The sequence below is a fragment of the Urocampus carinirostris genome, chromosome 12, assembly GCF_059441175.1.
Source record: "Urocampus carinirostris isolate Australia breed hairy pipefish chromosome 12, RoL_Ucar_1.0, whole genome shotgun sequence".
Taxonomy (NCBI): domain Eukaryota; kingdom Metazoa; phylum Chordata; class Actinopteri; order Syngnathiformes; family Syngnathidae; genus Urocampus; species Urocampus carinirostris.
The window spans coordinates 6,292,869-6,308,004 of record NC_142360.1 but is presented as its reverse complement, the minus strand read 5'-3'; the positions used below and the strand labels follow the sequence as shown (position 1 = coordinate 6,308,004).

The 15,136-nt window shown below is 39.3% G+C and overlaps 1 protein-coding gene across 2 annotated transcripts in view; it reads left to right on the top strand.

Annotated features, from left to right (window-relative positions):
* The window catches only part of faf1 (Fas (TNFRSF6) associated factor 1), a 118,052-nt gene extending 103,984 nt beyond the window's left edge, over nt 1-14,068 (top strand). For both annotated transcript variants that reach the window (XM_088348810.1, XM_088348809.1), the window contains exon 19: nt 13,598-14,068. In XM_088348810.1, the coding sequence (XP_088204936.1) occupies nt 13,598-13,681 (84 nt within the window). In that variant the 3' untranslated portion in view covers nt 13,682-14,068. The remainder of the gene's footprint in view (nt 1-13,597) is intronic.
* The last annotated feature ends 1,068 nt before the right edge of the window (nt 14,069-15,136 follow it).

Genomic DNA, 15,136 nt, shown 5'->3' with positions numbered 1-15,136 from the left:
ACTGGCCCAGCAACCATTGCATGCTCAGGGCTCAGCTGTGTGCGGTCAGTGGGCATTAATAGCTAAAAGCACCACTAGGATAAGTTTTGTAAGATTTGTAAAATGGTCTTTCGGGCTTCCGTAGTCATAAGATGGCAGCCAAAGATGTCTGCTTCTCCAAAGGCTGTCTCAAGTTGTCTAATATAATTACAAATTTCTTTAAAAAGCTATGTTTATTAGACAGTTCATGCGAGTTTGCCTAATAGTATTTAGTTAATGTTTTATTTAAATGAACAAATTATTTTACACCACTAGGGGGTCGCTATATTATACACACTGGGTTTTTAAATCCTTTATTTATTTTTTTATTTTTTTTAATGTAAACTGTTTTTTTTTTTTTTTTGCTCAGTTTTCTCCTCTGTGCTTGATTGTTTTGCGTGACGCTCTCCTGTCGTTTTGCGTCGCCGCCCTGGCCGGCGCTCATCACTGCTCCTTGCAGCCGATAATGATCTCCCGCTGCTTTTGTAATTGGCCAAATAAACACGACACAACACCGGTTTTCCAAAGCGGAACAGCTATTTGGTTTTAATTAACGTTCCAAGGGCCTGTAATGGCCTCTTAGGAAAGCGTTATTTCAGCTGCACGTTTTATTATGTCCCGATCCCTCCGTATTTATTTTGGCTTTCTTTTGTGTCATGCTGAGGAGTTGATGAATGCCACCTCCGTGTTTTACATTAATAGCTAAGTGGTTAGCAACTCTTCGGTTCAGGTGATTTTATTCTGTTGTAGAAGTCTCGGGGAAAAAAATACAATCAACTTCCAAAACTTTTAGCAATAATTACAAAATCTGTGTTTTTTGGTTTGGAAAATAATTCTACTTGACTGCATAAGTTACATATTTTCATCTTCATTTAATCGTTTTTTTTTTTGTCCAGAAACTTTAGATTTATGACAAGGGTTTTATTTATTTTTTTATTAAAGATTCTGAATATTTCGACAACCTTTACCGTAAAAGTCAAACTATGAACCAGAGTTTTTGAACTCTGCAGCTTATGCAATGATGCGGCTAATTTATGGCGACAGGGTAAGAGTGAGACGGGTCAAGTCATGTTAATTTGAGTAGCCCTTAATCACTAAAAAGTCTCAAAGGGCTGCACATACCACAGACTATTGCAAACTACAGACTAGTAGATAGATAGATAGATAGATAGATACTTTATTCATCCCCGAAGGGAAATTCACTTTTCCAGCAGCATCCCTAAGCTGAGAACAATCGAAAATAACTGAGAACAATCGAAAATAACACGGGAGCTGCTGGAGTGGCTGCCATTCGTGACGGCGCCGGAGAAACGATTCAATTTGAATCATGTACAAACAAACAAACAATTGAATCATGTACAAGAAACGATTCAATCTGAATCATGTACAAACAAACAAACAATTGAATCATGTACAACAAACAAACAAAATATTTATGTTTCAATAAGTATGACACCACCCCCTGATCTAAAACCTACATGAGGGCAAGGAAAAACTCAAAACCAGGTGGAATATGTGTGTTGAGAAAGACGCAAGTTTAATATAACTTTGTGCTTTGTACATGAATCAAACTAGCATGGACAAAACGTCATCATGGAAAAGGTGACAATTGAAAGGGGAAGGCTAACTACCATATCGGGAATAATTCTACAAGTCTCTTTATTTGTAAACTGAAATAATGAGGCAAAATGAACAGGTTACAAGAGGCAACATCCTCAAAGTAGAACTGTTTCCATTTATCTGTCTGCAATATAGTTTTTTTTTTTTTTTTGAGTAAATATTTTACACCGTTGGAATTACCAAAGCCATTTTTGCGGACATTCAAATTGAAGATGGCTAGGGGGCGTAATTGTGAGTTATAGTTTATAGTTTTCGGGTATGTTGTTTCAGACTGATCGTGAGGTTTCTCTGATGAGTATATTTTGAAATATTCATCATATCGCCAATCCCAAGAGCTTTCCAATGGTATGAGGCGTGACATATTTTAGTGACTGGTGACATCGTACGGACACATTTGTTTATCAAAAGTCCGACCCGGCCCACCGGTATTCGCAGTTGATGGGGAACAAAACCACCTGTGAAAATTTGCCAAGTGGCATTGCACATTCATAAAAGCCCCCAAAGGATTTAACCTACCTCGAGATAACTTATTATCTGACAACGGTGACAATACAATCAGATTCAGATTCAGATTTACTTTATTGTCATTCGTATTCAAGTGTATACAGAACGAAATGTCGATACATCTGACCCTCACAGTTACTTTGAACGTCAGCCGGGATAGATAAGATTAACCATGTCTTCGTCAGAATTTTAGCGCAGCAGTTCGTCATCTCGTGGTTCGATGCCACTTCCAGTTTGTAAATGGTCCAGTTTATTGTCCAGAGAGCGAACGTTGGAGAATGGATGGGAGAGGCGTTTAGCCTTTAGCCTAGCTGTTAGCCCGGCCCGACAACCTCGCTTCCTCGTCCGGCGGTCACGCCGCTGTCTTGCCACTCTGCTTCGCTGCTTTGTAGGCCGCTGGGTCTTGTTGACATAGCTGCGATCGTATCTTAATCTGCAGTTCGAGCCGACTTTGTGCGCCGTCAAAACTGAGTCGAAGACTGGGTCTTATGGCCGACGTGTAAAAAACTGTTGCGAGCCGATGCAGCCGCAGCCGAACAGGGGCGCCGCCATGACGGAAAAGATGAACAAAAAAAGCCGATATTTTCACACGGGGGCAGATTTAATTTCATTATTAATTTAACTAAGTGAACTCCATCGAATATGGCTGACTTAGCCGAACTAGTGTCGTCCGAGTCTCTGGCAAGCCTTCTCTGAAGTCCTCCCGCTTTTCCTCTCATTGGCCATTATCTACCGGAACAACGGCGCGCCGACTCCTCCCATGGGCGCGCCAATGAAGCCCCCGGGCTCCACCACCTCGGAAAAGAGCGCCGCCATGTCGAAGTCGTTGTGTTCATAATAATGTGCAGGCAATGTCCTCTTATATCCGTGAGAGTAGTAAATCCAGGAGAATACAACATTTACAAATACAAAATAGAAAAAAATGCTTTCTCTATGCCGTCAGCCACATGCTATACGCATTCATCTTTTTCGGCCAAAAACATAAAAACTATAGATCTAAAAATAATAACACACAACACACAAATGCAGTCGTCATTATACAAAAGTAGAACGAAATTTGGAGGTTGTCTTCAAGCAATTTAGAAAGCAGCTGGCCAGCTGCGCGCTAGCATCAGGTGTCCTCTAATTGAGTCACATCCCCACGATGTTTAAAATAAAACCATCCCGAATGTAGCGGTTTCCCACTTTCGCTTCATGGCTAATAGACCTGGCGTTGGAAAGATACATGGTCCGCAGCGGTGGCTTAGCAGAGTTGTTGGCCTAGCCGTTAGCAGTAGGCCGGACCAGCAGCCGGGCTAATATTTTCCCTTCCGACGCCGCCTCAGTCGATTCCCTTACGCGATAACAATCCACATAGCACCCGCTGGCATTTCTTTGCGCTCTTTTGACTTTCCTTTAATTCAAAATGTAATGAGCTGCTAAAATATAGCAGACTTTATGCTTCCTAGGATGTTTACAGAGGCACTGCCCGCCTGCTGTTTGATTGACTCAATACACCAGCCTATCACAGTCGACACAGTAGACACATGCAGTCACTCTGACCCAAAAAGTGCGCCCCCTCTGATCAGTAACTGCTGTTTGCAGAACACAACAGGTTGGTATCAATAACAACAAAAACAAAACAAATTTAATTCAAAACCCACGATGGAGACAATCAGCGATAAGTGAAGGGCGAAGTAGCGAAGGGTCCCTTTAGCTGATATTGAATGGATTTTCCTAAATCAGTCATATTGCCTAATACACAGATACACACCCAACGATAAAATAAAACTGATAAATAATAAATAAATAGCTTGATAAAACTACTATTTTTTTGTGCAACTAAATATCCGTGCATTTCACTTTTATCCGATTCACATGTTTTTTAAGTAATTTACTTTAATCATTGAATTTTTAAAAATAGAATTTTCTGCAATTATATTCATAGTAATTGATATTAGAGGTAATCTTTAAAGTGGTAATTGGAAGTGGAAGATCAAATTACCCATTCACACACACACACACACACACACACACACACACACACACACACACACACACACACACAATCAAACACAGATGGCCAGAAGCAGCCATGCAAGGCGCTTACCTGCCTATCCAGGGCATTGGGGTTTCAGTGTCTTGCCAATTCCACATTTAACCCACAGGAGCCGAGAATCGAACCTGCGAGCACCCTACCTCTTAAACTACTCCCACCCCAAAGTAAGAAATAAAAAATAACAATTCAATCAATTCAGTGAACAAATTGGTATTTGGAAGTGGAAATGACGGTTCCAGTCGGAAGTGGGAGTAAAAATTGAACACATAAATTAAATCAAAATTGAATCAGTGACCTAGCTCATTTAAATTGGTATTAGGAAGGGTAAGTAAGAATGAAAAAAAAACAAATTTAAATTGAATCAATTCAGTGACGCATCTCACTTAAATTAGTATTTGCAAGTGGAAGCAAGAATAACAAAAAAATGTATAAATCTAAATTAATTCAACTCCGTGAACGAGCTCATGTAAATTGGTATTTGTGAGCAAAAGTATGAATTAAAAGAACAGATTCAGTCGAAATCTTATTAAGTGTGCAGTCCTACTTGAATTAATATTTGGAAATGGGAGAAATAATCTAAAAATGAATTGAATAAAAAGTGAATTGGTGCAGCAAAATAGCTTGTTGAAATTGGTGTTTGGAGGTGGAAGTAAGAATAAGAAAAATTATTTCATCAAAATTAGATCGATTCAGTGAACTGGCTTGTTTAAATTGACATTTGAAAGTGAAAATGAAAGTAGAAGTAAGAATAGAAATTAAAAGAATTGAATCGATGAGCAGCGTCCAGTAGAAGTCTTATTATTTTGATCAGTTTTCAATTAATCCCACCTCTAGTTACAATTGTTGTACATATACAAATTCAGATAAAAATGGTTGTGGAGAAGTATTTATCAAACGAAAAAAAAAAAAAACTGATTACGTATTTTACACCACTAGGGTACGGGTGCTTGAAATCCCTTAAAATGCTGGAATTTTAAGAGTGTATTTCGAAGGTTTTAAAAAAACTTTGATTTTGAGCGAAGTGCTTGTAAATGCTTGACATTGTTGCAATGTTTCCCAGCGGTCTGACTTGATAGACTAAGTATAAATAAAGAAAAATAAATCAAGATGCTTAAAATTGACTGACACGCCTCCTCTGGTGGCTTTGCTTGGCAATCGAATTTCTTCCCTTGTGACTAACAGCAGCTGGCATTAGTTAGTATGGCGTCGGCATGTGAAGCCTCATCGGGTCTATGAAAACAGGTGAAAAGACTAAGATGCTGGTACTGGGACAAATTGTAAAATCAGCTTTGAAAGTGGTTTAAAGGGGCTTGAATTTGGTTGGCAAGGAGAAAGGTGTTAAAAACCCTGAAATTTACATTTTCAAACCCGACCCTTGACTCGATTCGGTTCAGGTCACGGATTCAGTCGTGACTCCCGAAACTTTATTGACACGGATGAGAATCGAACATCAAGCCGGAGCTCGTCGGTGGCGATGGCACAGGAGGCGAGAACCAAAACAAACGACAGCTTTGTTTGTTGACAGATGCCTCCACGCTTATGGTCTGTTAATTGGATAACAATGTAAACAATCACCGATGGCGCCCGTCTCCTGTGTCAGTGTGGCATCTTGTTTCCCTACTTTTTCTTTTTCCGAATCAGATGCTGCGCGCCGTTGTCGTACCCCAGCACAAAATTCTTCTGCGAACACTCGAATACTGTATTCCTTTGTTTTTTTTTGCAGTGAATCTGTGCCATAAACACTGATAAAATTTATTTTTGAAAAGTAGGAACCGTATTCTATATACACTGTTAGCAGGGATCTCCAACATGGTTCCCATGCGCGGGCCGCGGTAGAGGTAAGATGGGGCCTACAAAATCCAGCCCACCCCGGCTAGTGAGTATAAAAGCCCGAACCAGCACGAGCGTGACAAAAACCTGAATTTTCACACTTTGTTAGCGGCGAGGAAAGGTGATTTTGGCCGTCTCCGACAACAAAAAGCCTGGCGCAGAGATGCGCAGCATGCACGCTACCTTGAATACCTCAAAAACAGGATATTTGCCGTTGCCAACGACGAACAGCCTGTCGGAGACGGCAAAAATCACCATTCCGAAGTCGTCAGGGTAGAGTGCAGACTGTACAGTACCTCCATATAAGAAAAGAAATATAGAAACACATGACGAGTTGATAATTAATTAATTAAAAGAGAGAGAAGCCCGGTCCGGCCTGACTTTGACATTTTATGCATGAAAGCCGGCCCTGAAATTTGGGTTGGGTTTGGATTCAGGCCCAAGATCTTACCTCTAGACCGCGGACAGGTTTTGAAATTAGCTTAATAGTTATAGGTCTTTTTAATTTTCCAGGAAATATTATTTCTAACTAGCATTGTGTTTTATATAATAAGCCTTCTTAACTCATTTTCTAATAATTACTACTTGATAATCAAATATTAATAACATGGTAAGTTTTCATTTTAGAAATGCATATCAAACTAGTAGCCCTTCGTGTCAATCAATAACAATAAGTAGCTTTTAGTTTCAAAAGGTTGTTGACCCCTGCACTATAGCATAAGTTAATTGGTTTACTTATTTGGATCTGACCATAAGGTGGATGAAATTAAAACTACAGTAAGACCTCGGTTATTGCGGTTAATGGGGACCAAAACCACCCGCGATAAGTGAAAATCAGCGAAGTAGCGGCGCACCTTCAAAAAAAAAATAAAAAAATGTATATATATATATATATATATATATATATATATATATACATTTTTTTTTAATTATTATTTTTTAGACCTGGTTAATGGGGAGCAAAACCACCCGCAAAAAGTGAAAATCTGCAAAGTAGCGACGACCCTTCAAAAAGAAAGGGGGGAAAAAAAGTTTTTCTTTTAATTTTTTTTTAATTTTATTATTTCTTAGACCCGGTTAATGGGGACCAAAACCACCTGCTAAAAGTGAAAATCTGCGAAGTAGCGACGCCCCTTCAAAAAAAAAAAAAAAAAAAAAAATCTCATCTCATCTCATTATCTGCACCGCTTATCCTTATTAGGGTGACTGCGTGTCCGCCGAACTCTCTCCGTCGCGCGGCCTGGGAGTGACTTCCGCCGACTCCCCGTCCCATCCAGCCGGCTGCCTTATCCCGCGTCCGCTGACGTTCCGCCGAAAAAACCCGCACAAAGTGAAAATCTGCGAAGCAGCGACGCCCCTTCAAAAAAAAAAAAAATTTTTTTTTTTTTTTTTTTTACCATTATAGACCGCAAAGCTCTGAAGCCGCGAACGTCGAACCGCGAAGTAGCTAGGTCCCACTGTACTTTAATAGCCAAAATAACTTTACTTTATCTTTTATGAAACACGTTTTTTCTAATATTAAAATGAACTGATTCATTCACTAATGGTTACCTTATATAGTAGCATTCCTTTCTATTTATGCAATTCCAATGTTGTTTACTGTATTTCCTGGTGTAGAAGGCGCATCAGATTTTGAAGTGCACTTTGGAATTCCTGGCAAGTTTTTGATTTGTAGGTGCACTTTATATTAAAAGTGCAGTGGAACATATCACTGTAATCCCTTGTTTATTGCAATTAGTGGGGACTGCAAAAATCTGCGAGTTTTAACGTATGGTGTGCTGGCCCTCACTCTCAGCAATAATTGTCCTGGGACAATGGAGCGCAGCCACACGTGTGCTGATCATTTAGGGCGGAAATTACTGAATAAAAGAGCTGACATGCATGAAACATAACTCAATGTTCTTACAGTGAAGTTCATTTTAGATGGATTTTGGATTTTTCAACCTGTGATGCATCGAGGTCGTGAAGTAAAAACTGCAAAGTAGCGAGGGATTACAGTAATAGAGGACGCGACAGTGCAACCGCAAAACGGCAAGGGATTACCCTACGAAGTTGGGAGCCAGATGCACACTTCCTGGCCCCACCCCAAAGCCTCATTTACCCCCAAAGCCTCATTTACTTCTACCTGATGTCGTGTTGTCACAACATACTGCCGCCCTTATTAGCATGTCAGCCATTTGCTACCAAGGTGGTGAAAAGGAGCGCCTTCGGGACGCCGCCTGATTGCACGCATCTTGGCCCCCCCTGCCAAGGAGGTGATATGGCAGCCCGTCCCCTCTCCCGCTGAGAAGTCAAGTGTCTAAATGGCAGCGCGAAATGAGGTCAAGACCGGCGCCTAGCGCGTCGCAGTGACATTTCCAAACACCTTTGGGAACAGGGGGGAGGTTTGCCTCCATGCTGATACGGCCGCCCCAACTTCACCTCATTTAATGACTTCATTTTTTTGTAGCCTGTGTCTAAAAAAAGGATGGATCCACATCCACCTAAGCCTCTTTAGATGTAGAATGTAAGATAACCCCCAGGCACTCGCAACACATCAACCGTACCGTATTTTTCTTTCTATAAGGGGCACAGGATTATAAGCCCCACCCCCCAAAAATAGTCATTGTTCATATATAATTTTCTAACACAAGGCGCACTGGACTTTAAGGCGCATGAAATTGAGAGCTAGCTTCTATATACACTTAGTTTATTATGCTGCTATGATTAATCCGTCGAAAAATATCACAGATTAACGCCAATCGAACCCAGATGGCTGCGATAAATGCGTTAGCATTTTAGCACTAGGCCACCAGTGGTACAGATGACATACAAATAGGCATTACAGTATATCCAAATATGCCACTTTTTTTTACTCACAGTGCCAGAAACACTGATTTGCACAGTGCATTTTGTTCTGCCTTCTCGTAGGTTAAACAGTCTCTCAACTTCTTCACCTGTACGTTTATAACCTCTTGGTTTATTATGTATATGTACTTAAAAGAGCTTGTATAGTATTTCATTGAAATATTTTTTTCTGTATTTTGCAATGTTATTAATGCACGAAATAACAATTAGTTGATTTTTGTCTATTTTAGCTACCAATGTGTACATTTCAGATAATGCCATTTGATAAGCATTACATATATAGATTTTTTTTGGGCAAGGCATGTGTAATGTTCATTGTTAGAGCACTTGTATATTATTAGATACACCCCCCCCCCCCCCTAAATATTGCATGCAGTTAAAAAATAAGCCCTCAGGAATTAGTCTCCAGAAGCGGGATTGTATCAGTTATCAGACCCCTTACGTTTAGTGTTTTTTTCCCTTCCATTTTTTTTTTAATCCGTGATTAATTACTGGAAAATATGTTTAATCTCAGTTTTGATTTCTTTACAACATTCGTAGCTTCATGTGCTACATACAAAATATGAATAATCAGTCTTGGATGGTTTTAAATGTTTTTCCTTTAAAGAATGTGCAAACTTAGGTTAAAATCTGTTTGTGGACCATGACTTATGGTAACTAACTAATCAATCATCGAAATAATAAACAAAGTAGAAAAATAATTGCATACGTAAATATAGAAATGAATGAATTTTTTTTTTAATCTTCATGAGTAATGTGATTAATTAGTGACACATATATTTAGTTTTAAATCTAATTATTTTTATTTTTTTGTTTGTTAATGCAACATCCATTGTAGACTGGTCATCCTGGAAGGGGGATAACCTTTTGTGTGGTCCCTTCTCAAGGTTTCTTCATTTTCCTCATGCTGAGGATTTTGAGTTTTTCTTTGCCTTCATGTAGGTTTTACATCAGGGGATGATGTCTTAATAGTCTGTAGTTTGCAATAATCTGGTCCGTCCAGCCCTTTGAGACGCCTTGTGATAAAGGGCTATACAAATAAACGGGACTTGACTTGACTTATCGAAACACTCTAGTTATAGGCCCTCTAGTTTGTATCAGTATTCTGGCAAACCTGTGAGTTCGACGACTGACTCTCTTTTAACTAGCTGACGGTCAGATTTCACGTTTCAGTCCCTACAATAGTTTTTTTTTTTTTTTTTTTTTTTTTTTTTTTTGTCCTCGAGTCGACCTTTACTACGCTGGGCTTAACCTTCAATCCAGCGGAGCATGTACAGGGAATCGCTTAATTATGCGCTTACAATCGGGTTCCTAACCAGAGGGGCCGGCAAAGCCGTCACCAGATAAGCCCCCAAATACGTCTTGTTGTCGTCCAGGTGTTAGATTGGTCCCATGTAACACAATCCCAACACCGATTAGCTCACGTAAGCCAAGAGGCAGGATTGTTTTGAGAAAAAAAGAGGAGAAAAAAAAGTTGAGGTCCAATCCCCTCCTTTGCAGCCGTTAACTCGATCAGCTCCATGGTGGGTGGCACCCAGAAAAACTTGTTTATCTTTTGTTCGTTAGTCTTAAGCACTTAACGTCCACGGCTCCCTTAACCACCAGGGTCGTCGAAGCATCACTTCTTGTTGTGTGTCTTGGGCAACTACAGCCTGGCATCGTCCATCCCTCTCCAACCGTTTTGTCGGATAGGAGTTTACTCTCCCCATAAAACAGATACTACTGGTTTCCATGGTTACCAGTAGCAGGAAAAGCTTTGTGATCTGACTCGGATAAAACACATTTTGAGTATCGCATTGTACAATACGAACTGCATCACATTTGGCCTTCATATTTTGTTGAAAAGACAGGGTTCCTGTGGATCTTTGAAAAGTCGTAACAGGCATTGAATTCATTATTCTAAGAATAAGGCCTTAATTAGAATTAAAATGCCTGAAATCCACTTTTTGAAAGTCTTAAAAATGTGAACACATTAATAAGATTTGCATGGCATCATCGCGTGCCCAAAGTAAGTAACTATCTAAGAGGTGATCTGGTTTCAGTCAGGCTTTTAAGAGCAGACACATGTCTACCTGCAATATATATATCAACTTCAGACAGAGACTTTAACTTTGCACCATTGGGAAGTGTAAATTTAATGAGAAGTGGCTGTCCAACAAAAGTTTTTCGCCATGGCTATAAGCTGCGGCAATTAATCTGTATGAAGCAACATGTATTGACCTTTGCACTCACGTGACCTAACCACATGACAACACCATGCTGGACGGCAGTAGGTGGAAGCAAACCTTGGCTGAGGGTAGTAAACGTTACACAACAGCAACAAGCTATACTTATCAACACCATTGACAAGTCAAACAAATATTGAGCAGCTGTCGAAAATTGCTTAAGTGCTATTTAGTGAAACGGAAGATAACATTAGCAATGTTAGCTAGCGAGCGATGCTGTCCTCCTTACATATTCACTCATCTAAACAAATTGTCTACTTTGCCTGACTTCAGTCCACATTATCTGTAACACACTATATTCTAAATCGAGAATCTCTATACACCAGTGCTGATCTAAAAGCTTATAAAAGTCTGGATGTTTACCAGTTCTTTGTAGCTGGTACGCGTTACTGTACTTTGTTTTGACAACAAATGCATCCTTGTTGTTCCCTTCGCGCCAACGTTTCTTAAATGACTTTGTATCTACATTTTTGAGAATGTAATAGAAGAGTAAAGCACGGGGCATTTGCACCTTGTATAGAAATCTCTTTTGAGCATGTTCAAAACATTTATTTTGGAGAAACGCCGTTTCTCTTCCGAACGTTCGTCTATCATTTTATCCATTGATAATTTGGCAGTTCATTTCGGCGTACTGATTTTCATGGTAGAGCACAAGTTTTCAGTAGATGTGATTTTCGGAAGATTACTGTTTTGAATCCCTGGCTAATCACAAAAGTATTAAGTAATGGCAACAGTAAGCCGCTGACATGGCTAGTTAGCACTAGCTAACTTATTATTTTAAGTGTCTTTGACGTGACTCGTACCTACTTAACATACATTTGCTCGGAAATGCATCAAACATAATTTGTAAAAAAAAAGGTTCGCTGCAAATCCTGGAAACTTTCAGGGCTGCCAGTGTTGCGCCTCAGCACAACTCGAGTCTTTTTGGTCTTCTGTTCTTCATTAAAAGAGATACAGTTCTATCACCATTGTAAAAAGTGTTATACGCTTCTGTCATGGTTATTGATATTTGTTACCCAAATGCTCATTCAAGTGCTGACCGCTATAGGGCTTTTCTGCCGTCCAGCATGGATGTCATTCTGCTGGGGAGGACATCATGTGCAAAGGGTCAATTGGGGGCCAGAAATATTTGTGTTTTTATGTTTTGTTTGATTAAATTGTGTGTTTTTGTCGACTTGGTCCTAAATTTTATTTTAAAAGACATTAAAAAGGTTTTAAAAGGTCTTAAGTTTAACTTGCCTTGAGCTATATGAACCCTGAAAACAACATTTGTGACAGATTATAGGCTCAAGGCCTCTTTGTCCGGTAAACGAATTTCTACTGATACCTAAAAAAAAATTTCGATGACACTGATACAAATACATGGTATTGGTACGCGTCTATTACTAAGGAAGGAGGTGAGCCAGGTTTGAGTTTTGTCTTGAGTGAGTGCTCATAAAACCTGTAATGTGGAACATTTTTATCATACGAATTGAAACAAGGGGGCCACAAAGGGAAACTAGGCACAAGAGTGGCGCCAAATCAACAACTACATTATTTGAATATACCCAATGCATTACATCATCTTTAATAAAATATCTATTTTTATGGAAGAGGGGGCCACAAAATGCAACTGGGGCCAAGAGCGGCAACTAAACGACAACCTATTTTTAGTATACACAATGCAGTACATAATATTTCATGAAAAAAAATATATTTTAGGGGACAGGAAGACCACAAAAGGATAGAAGGGACAAGAACAGCATGAAAGCAACACAATACAACATTAATTGATATGATATATGAGGTAAATAATGTTTTATTTATTTAGTCAGTTATTCATAGAAAAGGGGGCCTAATAAGTGAAACTGGGGACAAGAGCGGAACCAAAACAACATGATTTCGTTATATACTATGCAGTACATAATGTTTCATGAGAATAATATTTTTAGGGGGTGGGATGGTCACAAAGGGATAGAAGGGACAAGAGCAGCACCAAAACGACATTGTTTGAATATATAAAATGCGTTACATAATTTTTATTTATAGAAGAGGGGGTAACATAGAGAAACTGGGGAGAAGAGCCGGACCAAAACAACATTATTATTTGAATATGAATATATATATATATATATATATATATATATATATATATATATAATGCAGTACACAACTTGTTTTTATCAAGAATTGATTTATATGGAGGAAAGGGACACAAAAGCAATAATACTCAAGGACAGGAATAGGCACCACCAGGCTCTACTTGCCCAAGACACTCAACAGGAAATTGTCCCCCTTCAACCAGTGTGTTTAATAAATAACACCACAAAACCCCCAAAATTCTATTTTCGTAGAGGAGAGGGCCACTATTGGGGAAACTGGGGACAAGAGCTGTGCCAAAGCAACATTTTTTGGGACCACTTTAAAAAAAATTGTTTTACCATAGTTTGTCCATTCCTGTTCTCGACAAATATGACATTTTTTGCTTGTTTTGCTAACACCTTACAACATCTCGCCTCCTCTGATTGGTCCTTAGATCACACAGTTGGATCCGGTATCGACTCTACTAGATGCCAAGCTGTTCCCACAGGAGACGCTCTTTCTGGAGGCCAAAGAGTAGACAAATCGGACTGACTGAACTGGCTGAAGACAAGCATGGGCTGAAACCATCTGGTTCTCCACAACACACACAAGCTTTTTTTTGCCCTCGGCCCGATCGGCGGTGCACAGAGCCAAGACGATACCACAAGCACACAGCCAACAATACCCCTTCCCCTAAAAAAAATGAATTAAACTAAATCAGTCTTTTGTTCAGTCACACACTTCACCATGCGTCTTTCACCATGAGTAGACTGACCTATGTCAGAGGAAAAACACAGGTTTATATCCAAACCACTCCCCCCAATTTCCCGGACTTCCTTGTTCTACAGCTATCATTGCCGCTTTTCCGTTGTTGCCACTTGTTTTTTTGCGTTTGAAAGTTTCAATAAAAGCCAGCAGGAAGAGATGTCTCGTCTTGTATTGCCCACTGACAACAAATCAATCATTGCATAGTTACTGTCAACCCTTGTATATAATGGAAAAACATGTGCGTTATACACTAGTAAATATGGTATACAGTTATCATAAATGTTCATTTAATGTGCCATTCATTTGCTCTTCCACTCTCTTCGAATCATGTAAGATATTAACCAATTCATTTGTATTAAGAATAATAATATTTAATCAAATTCAGCTTTATTGTCAATACTGCAGCATTAACAGAGAATTGAGATTGCGTTTCTCTCAGCCTACAATGGTAGGACACACTACACTAAGACACACATGTAGACAGTACGACACATAGACAGTGCACACATATTAATTATTATAATAAAATTTGTTAAAAAATTACATATTCCAAAATGTTTTTAAAGCAGTATTCATGCAAAAACTTTAGCAGTCAAAATCGATTCCGAATACAGATGCCAATCCTGCCTTACCTACAAACAATTTTTGAATCCCAACAAAATATTTGATCTTGAAATTCCATGCAACACATTTCAATTAGTTATTTTTTTTTTTCCACTGTTCGGCCAGTAGAGGTCATTTGATGCTGCCCTGAGTATTGATGCCGCCAGGTATCGGTACACCTATCTTTAATAAAATACAAACCAAAAAGTTTATTTTAATTACAATTGTTAAGAAATAGAAATAATAAGCAAATAGTAATAAAATGTGGAATACTGTGATATATAATAGAATTATATAAATAAATAATAAATATATGATAATAATAATAGAAATACATCTCATCAGCTACACCGCTTATCCTCATTAGGGTCGCGGGGGGGGGCTGGAGCCCATCCCAGCCATCTCCGGGCAGTGGGCAGGGGACACCCTGAACTGGTTGCCAGCCAATCGCAGGGCACACAGGGACAGACAACTCATTCGCTCATTCAAACCTAGGGACAATTTGGACCGGCCAATTCACCTGAAATGCATGTTTTACAAGTGGGAGGAGACCAGAGTGCCCGGGGGAAACCCACGCAAGCACGGGGAGAACATACAAACTCCACACAGGAAGTCTGGAGCT